The 14,338-nt window shown below is 39.0% G+C and overlaps 1 protein-coding gene and 1 pseudogene across 2 annotated transcripts in view; one reads left to right on the top strand and one right to left on the bottom strand.

The window, feature by feature from the left end:
• slc4a3 (solute carrier family 4 member 3) overlaps window positions 1-14,338 on the bottom strand; it is an 82,699-nt gene that overhangs the window by 43,673 nt on the left and 24,688 nt on the right. The window contains exons 1-2 of one of the 2 annotated variants that reach the window (XM_061842679.1): window positions 5,579-5,772; window positions 1,230-1,499 (exon numbers count right to left, since the gene is read on the bottom strand). In XM_061842679.1, coding sequence (XP_061698663.1) covers window positions 1,230-1,283 — 54 coding nt within the window. In that variant the 5' untranslated portion in view covers window positions 1,284-1,499; window positions 5,579-5,772. Of the gene's footprint in view, window positions 1-1,229; window positions 1,500-5,578; window positions 5,773-14,338 lie in introns of those variants that run through there. The other variant, XM_061842678.1, reaches the window with a different exon arrangement.
• On the top strand, window positions 2,087-2,202 carry LOC133512796 (5S ribosomal RNA; annotated as a pseudogene).

Genomic DNA, 14,338 nt, shown 5'->3' with positions numbered 1-14,338 from the left:
ACCTTTCATTTGGAACCCACAAAGCTCTCGTCCTTTGCACCTGTGCAATCCATTTTTCACGATGAACCGGATCTGTTAGAAACTTATGAAGGGTAAATCCATCCTCCCGAGTGTTCGAGCAATATTCAGCGATACAACAAGCCGGCATTTTGGCTAACACGAAGGAACAACGAACAACCTTCCAGCAGGTAAAACTAATAGAAATAAACGAGTCCGGTTGACTGCGCTCCTGCCCTGTATGTGACTTCCTGCTTCTTCTCGAAAACAAATCCCTCAAGAGGATTTTCATGGCGGGAGATACAAAAGCCACGTAAGCCAAAATCATGTTTTGTGATGAAAAAATCCACGGGCCCATTCCGGCTGCTGTTTTTTCATTAGTAACATACTAAAAATCATGGATTTCCTGACAGTGGACCTTTAATGTTCTTGATGCAACTTCAACTTTGTCCCATCCGAGTTTGCCAAAGCTCGTTACTTACTATTCAGGAAAACATTGACAAAAGAGCAAGGAAGCCGAAGAGCTGACACTTCTGTATTCAGTTTTTAGTACTACTGTATATTGCTCTTGAGAAAACATACAGAACAGTTCACTTTTTCTTTTTAATATGGTCTATCATTTTTTTTAGATCAATTTGTCTCCATCTTAGTGGCAGATGGCTCAACTCTAGCAACCAAAACATTCATGACTCTCAGCTGTTAAAGCCATTCATGAGATGTAAATCAGCACACATCTCACTCATGTTACACACACACACACACACACACACACACAAACACACAGAATGTGGTCAAATACGTGAGAGTGAATTTTGACAAGGTTGATCTTGATTTCTTAATTTGTGATCATCTACAGTTCCAGAATCCATTCGCTTATTGTCACGTCCGCTGAAGATTTGAGCTTCACTGTGCATAATGATGGGAAGTCACTTGTGTGACAGCAAGGAAGTTGTTTTCACATTCATCTGCTGTTAGTTCACAAGTGAGTATTCAAACTTTTAATTGAGCTTTTGAAAGTGTGGATGAAAACACTTTTGAGGGTCGAAAACACACCAACCCACCCAAAAGCCTGAAAAGCACATTTATTGCATCTGTCTTGCTCGGGTCGTCGTAACCATCAAATGTAGGGAAAAAAAAAAAATCAACTCATATTAAGAGATGCTTTTTTATCATTTTTTTTAACCAACGACATTGAGAGAGTTTTCAAATAACATGCAGGAAATGTCTCCTACCTGATGCAGGTTGATCGAAACATCTATCTCAGGGGCATGACCGCTTGTAGCCATTGGGTTTGGCCCTCAGCCAGGGGGTATAATCGTTTGTAGTAAAGGTTTCAGGGTCTGGATGAAGACAGTTAGCGTCGCAGTTTGGAATTGGTGCAGTTGAAGGACGGGGAAGAGGGCGCTGGGTGGACTGGAGAGCAACTGGAACCGGGAGGAGGACAGCGATCAGCCCTTCTCCTTCACAGCCGGGCAGCAAGGAAGCCTTTGGGGTGGCATCACCTGAGGAAAAATGGGAGACGTGATGAATTTTCACAGGAAGGATGGATAGATAGATAGATAGATAGATAGATAGATAGATAGATAGATAGATAGATAGATAGATAGATAGATAGATATAGATAGATAGATAGATAGATAGATAGATAGATAGATAGATAGATAGATAGATAGATAGATAGATAGATAGATAGATAGATAGATAGATAGATAGATAGATAGATAGATAATGAATGTTGTCTAATTATGCTACAGTAATATTTGTATAAATTAGTGGGAAGTTTAATATTATTGACAATGGTGTATACAGTAATGAAACTCAAATTAGAATACACCCACTATGCATAGTGTGTGGAATATCAATGGATATGCATAATACGGATGCATCAGAGCAAAGTTGTCTGCATGCAATACAGACAAATCCCAAGGACGCCGTGGCCTCCTGGTGCCACAAAAACAGGAAAAAAATAAAAATCACGCTCAATAAATTATGCTCACACCAGTTGTTACTATTAACGCTTAGCATGGAGAAGCTAATTTAGATTCAAACAAGCTAATATATATTTTTTTTATAATATTGATAATATTGTCCTTACAGCCATGCTACCCTGAGAACGCCCGATCTCGGCAGATCTCGGAAGCTAAGCGGGTTTGGCCCTTAGTACTTGGATGGGAGACCACCTGGGAATACCAGGTTCTGTAAGCTTCTCTCCCCCGCGAGATGCAGAGGGGTTGCGTCAGGAAGGGCATCCAGTGTAAAACTGTGCCAAACAAATATGCGTTCATTTAAAATGATACACTGTGGCGACCCCTAATGGGACAAGCCGAAAGGAAAAAAGACAAAAGAAATGAATTGATTATACATCCATAGTAGAGGAAGCGTATATAGGTGTTATTTGTTTTACATGCGATTTAACATTAGCCTGATTAAAATATTTAACATGTCATTTAAATTTTAAATTGGTTGAAATACTTCTTGTAATATAAATTAAAAACAATGGGATTTGATTTCTTGTAAACAATGGAGAGGAGGCACAACACCACATTGGGATGAGACGGCTCTTCATAAGAGTATAAATGTCAAAAATGAAAATGTGCATATATACAGTGTATATATATTTTTTTCCAGTCACATTATTGGATATTAGATATGCTGAGATTTCACCTGACATCATGAATGGTGCCGTTCAGCCTCTGATTATTATTGTTTTTTTTTGTTCATAAACTTTGTTGCAGTTGGAATTTAGATGACCAGATCAGAAATGCAGTTGAAAAGAATGGTCTTTGGAATAGCACTCCAAAGGAGTTGAATTTTATCTACAGTATTTGTCCCCTGGGAAGCCACATCGAGAAGGGACATCGCGTAGCAAATAGCACAGGACAGGATTTGGTGTGTGCCCAAGGCAAACAAAGCAGGAGGTTAAACGAAGCATAGAATGTATTAAAGACAGCGGACAGAGAAAACTGAGGCATCCCAGGTGACCCACTTTGTTTGGATTTGCAATCACTGAAAAGGCATCAGACTCAGTTGTTATGAGCTCATCCTTCTTTTATTCTTTTGCTCCTTGTGGGACATTTAAAAGCGCTTGACTGCATACAACACAGAGGTCTTGAAAAGATTCAGATGGCAACTGGATACATATGGGAAAGGGGCACCACTGCATTTATGAATGTTGATGTTCATTTGGAATATTTTCATACTAGATGTGTGTTGAGCCGCCCCCATATTTAACACCAAAATCTAACCTTTGCTAACTTTGGGCTCAAAATAAAAATTAAAAAAAAAAAAATCTCACAATAATAAACCACAGCTGAGTATATTTTTCACAGAGAGTAGGACCATATATAGTGACTTTTGCGTGTATGCAAAATGCTTTTGAGATAGTTGGAAAACAATGTCAATATCATCAAATATATGGGATACCTCCACGATGCACCATGGCATGACAACCCATTCCCAAGCCCTACAAAAAAATAGTCAATAAAATTGCACATGGGGATAAAATGCTTTCCGGGATGAAAATTGAGTGGAGGTACCAAAAACTGTGATACGTTCTCACCTTTTTGGAGGAGAAGCAGGATTTTTTTTTTTTTTTTTTTTTTTTTTGGGGGGTGGGTAATGTCTCTGTGACCAAACTATCAAAACTGATAAATCTTTTTTAAAATGTCAAGCCACAGCAAAAGAGAAATTGACTGAATTTATAAAACTATGATGATGCAAGCTGATTTGTTCCTGGAGGAAGACATTTACAGCAACACCCGTATAGACACATTAACAGTTTGCATTTGTTGAGTAATAGGAGTTATTATATTAAAGGTTACCCAATCACTTAGCTTGTCATTAGTACAGTACATTTACTTTAACATTGCATATAATGTATAGCACATGGACAAAAGATAACAGCTAGCTTCCCTCACTCCAATTCAATGAAATGAAAGCAGAGCTGTCACTTACTAAATAAAACATGTCCTAGTAAGAAAAACAAAATGTCTAACTCGGACCGAACAGCATAAACAGTATCCTACGATTAAATGCAGCAAAAAATGAGGAATGGTAGAAGTGAAGTGTTACACATTTTCAGTTTAAGCCAAGTACTATTTATAGTACTTACTATCACTAAAAGGCAGCATATGACTCTGTGCGGGTCAACCACTCAAGAGTGAAGAAGAAGTGGGAGGAATTTAGTGGAACAAACCATTTTTGAGGATAGTTTTGTTGTTAAATTTTGTTTCTACCAAATACCGACTGGTTATGGACTTTAGCAGGTTGTTTAAATCATGACACGTGTTTGTTTACAATATCCTCTGGTTGTAGAAATGTGGAGCAATCTTCTTTTTAGCCGCTGATGTTGTGGTGGTACATACGGCTGACTTTGGTGCAGGCAGCGTGGGATCGATTCCTGCTCAGTGATGTTGTCGATACGTGACCTATGACTGACTGCCGACCAATCCAGGGCGTAGTCCCGCCTTTCGCCCAATGTTTGCCGGTATAGGCTCCAGCCATCCCACAACCCTTGTGAGGATAAGCGGCTTGGAAAATATACATTGGCAATCTTTTTTTTTTCTTCTTAATTGACAGCAACATCCTACTTTGTTATCTTGCGACAGTTGTGACTTCCTTATCAGAGTGCCGTGTCATGTCCGAAAGCTGTTGTGAATGAATTTACTGTGTACATTACTAAATGTCATGGTACATTGGGGAGTAATGAATGAGTGAACGATTTTGGACACAGCATAAGCATTTGGAGACTACTGCAAAATGCCTTAACTAATATATCATGGAGTATATGGTATATATATTTCTGACACCAATAATGCATGCTGGGCAGTACTATTGTTTTTTTTTTTCATGCTCTGTGGCACAATGCTGCCTCCCAGAGGTCAGTTTTGGTACTACGGCAGATATGGAGTGGGAGTGAAGTTATCATTACGTGTGTTATGTGATGTTGTCTTCTCAAGTAGCAGTAAGAATAGACACATTTATTATCAATTTTGCCTTGTTATGGCTGGGGTTAGAGTGTTTAAAAAAAAAGTCATACACGCAATGGCAGCCCTTGTCACTGTGTACCCCTTCACTCCTCCAACATCATTCCTGCCGAGTCATTACTACAGTATATGTGACCTTACAGGTACCCCCAGCTACAGCTTCAGCTTGCACCGCTATGCACAACTGAGCTTATCTACGCTACTAACCAGGGGATGTTTATTTATATATGATAGATGTATGAAAACGATGATTCGTTGCATCCAACGCAATAGGCGGCTATTGGGGAGATGCTGTTTGCTTGCACAATAACGACTCATGTGCTTCTTCATTGTGAGCTAGCTGGAGAAAGAACAATCTGCAAGAAGGACCTCGCAAATAACAAATATGCCACAATGCATCTTTCATTCTGCCCCACTCCGCTCTCCAAATAGAAAAAGAGCATCGCTTTTATTTTTCACTATTCGACACGTGCTTGCATTAGGGGATAAAAGAGTGGGGGAAAACGCGACTCAGCATTAGTACAGTACATGTAGACTACAGTGTGAACTCACTGCAAAAAAAGAAAAGACAAAAAAAGACAACATTGGCTTCATACCTGGGAAGGTTGCAGGGCGATCCAGCGGAAAACGGAAATTTAAGGATGGAGCGGTCGTGGTCCAATCTTAATAGACCCACCCTGGTGAACACGCCGATGTTTTTTTTTTTTTTTTTTTTTTTTGGATGGGTTTGGGAAGAAAAAAAAAGATTCTCCGCGTGACCACGTGACGATGGAAGACAACCTGCTCAAGTCAAGTGCTGCATGGACACAATACAACATGCGTGGAAGAAAAGGAGGCTCCAATTGAATGTCTGTGCCACCTGACTTTCTCTTCTTTGATTTTTTGCAGCTATTTCACCGGCTGCTAGGTTTCATAATGACTAACAAACCGGAACAAATATCGCGCAATGCTTGCATGATTATTCCTTACTCAATGCTAGCATACGTATATAAAAGCATATCTGCCATATGAGACGATTTTTTTTTTTAACAGTCGTAATTTCAATGTAAAGAAATTAAATACCTCGTGAAATGTTCTTGGTAATTCAGTGTCAAACGTTACAAGTCTGATTTAAACTCAGGTGGCATAAAAAATATTAAAGACCTCGACATCAAGGTAACCAACGCGAAACTTTGTCATTTCATCCAGCGTACAGCAAATCATGTGCCAGTCTTGAAAATTAAAAAAAAAAAAAAATAGAGCAATGCAACAAAATTTTTTTGTTAAAAACCTGTATTGATAGTTATTATAGAATTGTGTTATCATGAAACCTACCATATGAGAATTACTTGGTTTTAGAGATGCCTTCGAAAAATAAAATCAAATAATACAAACTATATCAAAATGCAGCAACTGTATATACACAAATGGGACAGTTCATGCAATAAATAAATAACTACAATGTGTAAATTATCTTGCAATATATTTATTGACTTTCACACCCTGTACTGCATTTCTCCACCTATGATTTGGCAGCTAGACTGGCTGAATATTCCGCATTTCCAAGTGACCACAAAATCACGTCAATGTCAAAAGATTAGCATGATCAGCATTATCTTTTGATAACCAGCGCTGACTTTAATGTTGACCGTTGATTGGAAAGTATTTGTTTCCCAATGTGTTAGTTTCATGCGCCACATGCACGGATCTGTGACCAAGTAACATCCGCTAATATGTACTGACCTTGCTACTTTCTCTTCAGTCTTGTGGGAGTTCAGGCCTTTTGTTACCAAGTTCCAAATATTGGATGTGTTCCACAGCCCCTCAACACTCCCGTGCTACATTACGGGTCAAATTGACCCATTTGAAATTGTTTTTCAGTATGTCAACTTTTTCTGTTTGGCTGAGAACATAATTAAATGAGATTTGTGTTTTTAGTCAATTTATGAGCCAAAATGAGAGTTTCATTGCAAATACTCTTGATTCTACGTGAGCAGATCAATTTGACCCAAGACAGAATAGTTAATTCATCTTTTCAAAATAAAAGTTGCTAATGGAGGAAATCATGGGAAATGCAATACACCAAACACACTCGCCCGGGTCAAACTGACCCAAGAAGATTATTGTTGTTCCTGAAAAGCGTTTGAAAAAAATTCAATAAAGGATTTGAATACACTGTTAGGAATGACATTATTTATTGTTTATCAAGAAAATACGTCTATACAACTTGTTATCCACTTATATTGTGGGTCAGATTGAGCCATTTTAAACTTTAAGAGATTTTAAAACATGATTATGTTATGTATTTTCCACTTCTAACACCTTTTTTTATCCAAACATTATGAAAATGACTTGACAAGAAGGTAAAAAAAACTACTATGAAGAATGAAGATAACACATTGTTCTAAATTATTTTGACACAATATATTACTAGTGAGGTTGTGACATTTATGTTAAGAAAAACAAAAACACGAGCTCACAGTCATTAAGCAACAAAAGCACTTTTTTGACTCTTTGGACGTTTTACTCTAAGTACGAATCTCAAATTTGGCAAATGAAAAATGCGTCTTTTGGATCAAAGTGACCCAGAAACATAATTGCTGTTGTTGAGAAATGAAACTAACATGAGATTAAGGAAAGGAAAAATGCAAACCGTGAAATGAAATGTCATCATGCTTCCACTAGAGGCTACTCTAACTTCAAATATACTTTAAAAAAAAAACAAGGTCCATGAAATCTGCTGTTACTGCATCTTTCTGTCTGCCAAAGAATCTCAACAAAATTCCTGGAAATACTCCCTCCCGCGATAGTACACATTTTGGTTTTCATCGAAACACCAGGTTAGACTTCCTGACATGTCCATCGGTGTGGTTAAAAATTGTTTGTGTTCAAAATCGGGTGGTGTTTAAAGTAGGACAAGCACCCCACAGCTGCTTTGTCGTCTAGATGGGTGGAACATTTTCCCGTCACTGTTTGAAGAAGCCCAAAAATTGGAAAAGAGGGTTACGCCTCCATTGCATTCATTTTTTCCCCCACTTTTCTTTTGAATAATTGGACCAGGTGTGATTATTCTTAATGTGAACCAAGAAAGAATTCTTTCCTGGTCATCTTGGCCGACATTGCGTTTGGTCCCCTTCATTACAATTACAGTACTTCATTGTTAGAGTTTGCAGATATCCACACATTACTTGGATTTTTATTTTCTGATGACTTTGTACTTTTGTATGAAGGCTCTATAAATTGAAAAAGAGGAAGATAAAACCGTTGCGTTCCCTACTACACTTGAAAAACAAACACAATCTGTCCTTTAAGGCTGTCAAGTCCTTCCTGGTCTCCCCAGGAGGAAATGGCCTTTCAAGCCCGCTGTCCATTTACAGTATTTCTCAAGATGTATCTTTCTTTACTACATCAAGTCGTTTACTCTCGTCTCTTCCCAGCTAGTCGGTTTGATTACACGGCACGCCGAAGTACACTGAGCTTTGTTCCCAGCAGCTGTTTCTTGTGAACATTTTCGGACCGAGCCAAAGATGCAACATGGGCCCGCACCAAACATTTTGCATGTACTCTGTGAACATTTTCTGATGAGCTTTTCTATGTGCTGTGTAACTTTTCTAGAACTAATCTTAATAATAGGCTACTTTCTGTTTATTCCTCCATATGTATACAGTTGATCCGTGCATATTTGCAGTTTGGGATTCATGAATTCACTGATATGTATTTTTATTTTTTTTTTTTTTTATTATTGGAACTTATATCCTGTTATTCAAAGAGAAACATGGCTATTTGCTTTTTTGAAATTTTATCCCAATCAATAAAAACTGGTAAAAAATTGTTTAGTGTTTTTTTTCCAGTTCTGTTGTAAAACACTTGTTTTACAAGTGTTTTGGGATCACTATTTGTGACATATTTATGGCTCAAACTGTGAATATACATAGTTTAATATGGGAGTTATGATACTTATATGCCCCTCAGTCATGCGGTATGTCTAAGTGTATCAATATGGATACCAAATGATGAAAATCAGCATCTCCAAATCTGAGACAATGGTCTTCATTCGGAAAAGGGTGACATGCCCTCTCCAGGCCGTAAATGAGATCCTGCCGAAAGTGGAAGAGTTCAAGTATCTTGGAGTCTTCTTCACGAGTGAGGGAAGAATGGAACGCAAGATCGTCGGGTGCAGTGTCTGCAGTGAGGTGGAAAGGTAATGCTCTCCATTCACTGGTCGATCTACGTTTCTATCCTCACCTTTGTCCACGAGCTGTGGGTCCTGACCAAAAAAACACAATCCTGGATACAAGCGGTCAAAATGTGTTTCATCCTTTAGAAATAGGATGAGAAGCTGGGTCACCTGGGAGGGGTCAGAGTAGAGCCGCTGCTCCTCCACATTGAGAGGAGTGAGATGAGGTGGCTCGGGCACCTGATTGGGATGCCTCTCGGACGCCTCCCTGGGGAGGTGTTCCAGGCATGTCTCAATGAAAGAAGACCCCAGCGATGATGCAGGACATGCTGAGAGACTCCCGTCTCTTGGCTGGCCTGGGAATGCTTCAGGATTTCCCCGGAAGAGCAGGATGAAGTGGCTGGGAAGAAGGCATTGTGGGCTTCCCTGTTCAAATGCCTGATCCTGTGACCCAAACTCAGATAAGCAGTAGAAAATGGATGGATGGATGGATGGATGGATGGATGGATGGATGGATGGATGGATGGATGGATGGATGGATGGATGGACGAATAGATATAGTAGTATAATAGTATTTGCTCACCTGCCTTTACGTCTTGTTCTCTCATCTTATATGACCTTAAGTGACATCAAATTTAAAATCCATATGATTCAACATGATGTCAGTCCAAACTTTGCAGCATTAACAGCTTCTGGGAACACTTTCAACCAGGTTTGGAAGTGACTTTCTGGGATTTTTTGACCATCGTTCCAGAAGCACATTTGTCAGGTCACATGCTGATGTTGGACAAGAAGTGCTGCCTGTCAGTCTCCTCTCTAATTCATCCCAGTGGTATTTTGTTGGTCTGAGGTCAGGACTCTGTGGTGGCCAGTCAAGTTCATTCAACCAAACTCTCTCATCCATGTCTTTATGGGCCTTGCTTTGCGCTTTTCTTAGAAATGGTAGAACTGATCCCACAAAATTTGTCAGCAAATTGTCCCCCCCCCCAAAAAAAAAGTGTGTATAGTCACTGTATGTACAAGACAGTCACACTATACTATCGCCATTATGACTGAACTGCAACATACATGCGTGCGCGCACACTCACCCACACGTGCACACACACCAGCAGCATCAACGATGTAAGCAAAATTGTCCATCAGTTGGTCGGGGCCTGTTTCAACTTGCATGTTTTGAAATCGGAAAGTATGGTGAAAACTATGGACCTCTATAGGTTGGAACGGAATGCTTTTGTTCAGATGATAAATTACTGGCAGAATCTTAAGGTTGACACACCATCTGTCAAATAAAGGAAAGATGACTCGTCTGATTCTATAAACAGTCGCACTTCTGGACGTTTAGGCTAAGTTTTTGCACATCATCACACTGGTTTCAGAGCACCACCATTCATATCAGACGGAATAATGATACGTTGAAATGGAATATGGTCGAGGGTGAAGCCATAGTAGACATTTTGAAGGGAAGTCTGGCAGGCTCAAGACCACAAATGAATAAAATCATAACTCACGGGAGTTCACTGGAACTTTATTAAAGGAACGGTACGTCCACAATGAAAATAGGACTGGTGATCCTAAATGTGAGTGTAATTAAAACAAAATTGAGCAGATGACTTTCACTCATTGACAACGCAATGCCTTTTGAATTGCTCTCTCACTTTAGTTTACATTCGTACTAATTTAGGTAGTGACAGTCGGCTCTCATCACTTTTTCACATCTCTGTGATGTCCCACTTTATGTGCACTAGTGGTTTCAGTTCTGTCTTTGGCCAAACAGATGCTATGCTAGATAGCGATAATGCTCTTTGCAGTTACTTTTTAGACATGATCGAGACTTGCAATCTGGTCAAAGTGGAGTGATCAAATGGATAAGTTTATAACTCCTTACATGTGCTAATGTTTCTTTTTTTTTTGCAAAACTGAGCTCTGCCTTTGCTCTCTCCTGGTGCTCAAAGGCAATAAAGATGAAACAGATACACTGCTCTTCTTCTAGTGGATTGTCTTCAGACTCACTTGGATACTTTTCATTTGGGCAATGAGAGGCAAAATGCGAAGTTAAGGCCGCTGGAATTATAATTTGTGGCCATCCAAAAGCTGTTACAAATTTTAATAGAATAGGCAATGCTAGTAGTATTACTTTTTTTTTTTTAGGTTGGGTATGAGCGATGAAAATATTTTGACAATCCTGGCTTTTACAGCATTTACCTTCAATAATGCTTATTTGCAGTTTCCATGCATTCCATTTGCTCATGCAGTGCTTTATGGGAATTATATTAAATGGAGGACCAGCACTATTTCTTCTTTGTGATTTAGTGAACTGTGACCACAATTTAGCATTTTGTGCACCCATTATATCTCTGGTGTGAGCACAAATCCAGGGCATTATTTCTCTCCTTTATAAAAGAGAAATTCCTCATCATGTAAATTTAAAGGTAAAGAATGATTTACATCGCACCATTTTTGTTAAAACATGTCTCCTTTCAATTCATATGAATTTTCCCTCGTCTGTACGATCATGCCCATGGACCCGCTTTAATCTTCTTGTCTTGGGAATTAAATGTTAGCGCCAGTGTTCCATGGCTAGAAATGCAATACAGTGCATGCCAGAGGAGTTTGGTTTTTGTCGTAATGCCCTACGGAGCACTATAATATTTGTTATTTAGTGCATGTAAACATACTGATTGAAGTGAAATTTTATGTTTGCAGCAACCAGATCACAGTTATTTGTAGACATAAAGATGCTAGATGAAGTAGCATCCATTTTTCCTGGTTGTAGAAGTGGTATTTGATTGATATTTGAGTGGGGCGTAGTTTCTGCGCATTCAGCGGAAATGCCCACAGCGTTTGAACCTTTATCAGAACGGTTTGATTACAAAGTCACATTTTGAATGCTTGCCGATTTGTTTTTTCATCATTCAATTTTGGCAGGATTGCTAAGTTCTTCTTTGTGGTGTGTCAAATTTATAAGATATTTGTTTTGACTTTGCAAGGACTTTGATGACAAAGATGAATGCATATCAATAAAATTTACTGCATAGAGACGAAACAGTTTGCAGTATTTTGACACTTTGTATCCAGGTTGCCATTATAAAGCCAAAATGGACACATTTCTCCCGAGGAAAAACGTGGGCGACTGCGAGAGAGGACCAGTGTAAACAGTGTCGAACCATCCCCCTCTCCAGATGAGTTTGTGTTTATGCATGGCACAGAACTGAATAAGGCTAAACAAGGAGGAGTTGACTTCCAGCCATGTTGATTTCAAATGGATTCAGGACACATCCACTTATCCCAAAGGTGAGCTGCTGCCCTCTGAACCATCCCCCAACAACCACTTCAGGGTATGACTCAGCAGTTTAAAGGGTTAAAGCGATTCTATCCTCCCCAGACTAGGGGATTCCAGACCAGTTGCATCTACAGGAAACAGCGATAATGACTCTGCCTTCCCAGTCTAATGTGGTGAAGAGATCTAAGCAATGAGGTCATTGTTTAACTTGCACTTCAGTGTACATTAAGGCCTACTTTAATGTAAATAGCCATTATGCTAGATTTTGTGGGCTTTCAATTGATGACATTTCACTAAATTACTCTTGATGAACTACAGATGTAAAGACTAAAAAGTATACACGTACATTACATGTAACTGTTGTGTGATATAACATAAGCCTGATATATCCCTACCAAATGCTATAAAGTACATGTCAAGGAAAAATGAACATCTTTTATAGTGACACACAACAAAGAAGAGTGTTATAGATTGTCATTAAATTACACCTCAGAATTTTGAAAAATCAAGAGTTCTCTCCACTTTCAAATGTTTGGGTGTGATGGCTGAACCAACGCCCCGGTCATTCCTCAAACAAATACTACTACCTAAAGACCTGTGATCTATGTTGCTACTTTATCAAGCATCTTTCTTACACCTACACGTAACTACCAGTCCATCATTAAGAAAATGTATCTGCTGAAAGGCTCTGGTGGCTCGAATATCCCACTGGCACCCAAAAAGTTACATTTTCGGCAAGAAGCCACACCTAGCGAGCCTACTTTAAGTCGCTGATGCAAATGAACGTCCTTATAGGGATGGGAAGGGGTGACTCCTTCACCGCCCAAAGTGCTATGCCCAAAACTGAATTGCTGTGAAACAGTTTAATGTTGTATCGCCACAATTGAGTCCGCCATTCTTATGCCTTTCCACGTTTTCAGCAGTTATCTTTAAACATATATAATGTATTTTGAAATAAAGCTCAGAATTCTTTCCTGGGTCTTACGGAACATTTAAAAAAATATATATTAAATATATTTTGGGGTATGGGAGAGTACCCGTAGAACACATGCAAACACCCCACAGGTGAGGCCAGATTTGAACCAAGGTCCTCAGAACTGTGTTGCAGATGTGCTAACCAGTCATCCACGTGTTCATTGAAACATTTAGGATATTTCTTTAGCTTTGTACATCACTTGAAATATTTTGAAAACATACTGAATTATCGCCTTTCATTTTTATTTAAAAATAAATTGAGGCACCTCTATCTAATAATGTTTGCAAAGCTTTTGCTGTAAAAATAAATATAGGTTGTAAGTTTTGCATTGAAACTTAATGGACTGTCCCATTTTAAACATTTTCTGCACAATATCATTTGGTGTCAGAACTAGGATCCAAAGATTCATCATCGCAGGAGTTTCGTTCCTCATTCTCTTACTGCTACAATTGAGACTGCAGGAGGGCCAACACCAGGGGCACGACACTTGGTTGCCTGGTTGAACTGGGAGGGGGAAACGGTAAGGCTAAAACAAAACTCACTGTTTTAATGCATAAATATATATTGTAGACAATATTTTAGTTGAAACTATCATTGAAATAGACAATGGATACATGAATTTAATCCTACCAAGCAAATGTGTCTCTTCACTCTTTGGGACGACTCATTTTGCATTTAACAAGTCTGTACATGATTAGAAGGTGAGCTCTATGAAATATTGTCAAGTGAAGCTAACACTTGCCAGTGCCACACTAGTGAAAAGAATAAGATAAGAGACATTAAGACAAGCGCAACTGCAGGCACTACTCATACTCCTTACCTATACTAACTACAACTCGGGAGCGTTGATTGAATACCTATGTGAGGATCTGTCATTACTCATCTATCAGCTATTTGCAACATTACCTGCCTCAGGTCATGTTTTCTTCCCCATAACTCACCTC

The sequence above is a fragment of the Syngnathoides biaculeatus genome, chromosome 14 (assembly GCF_019802595.1).
Source record: "Syngnathoides biaculeatus isolate LvHL_M chromosome 14, ASM1980259v1, whole genome shotgun sequence".
Taxonomy (NCBI): domain Eukaryota; kingdom Metazoa; phylum Chordata; class Actinopteri; order Syngnathiformes; family Syngnathidae; genus Syngnathoides; species Syngnathoides biaculeatus.
Note: the sequence above shows the minus strand (reverse complement) of the source record. Positions and strands in the feature narration are given on the sequence as shown.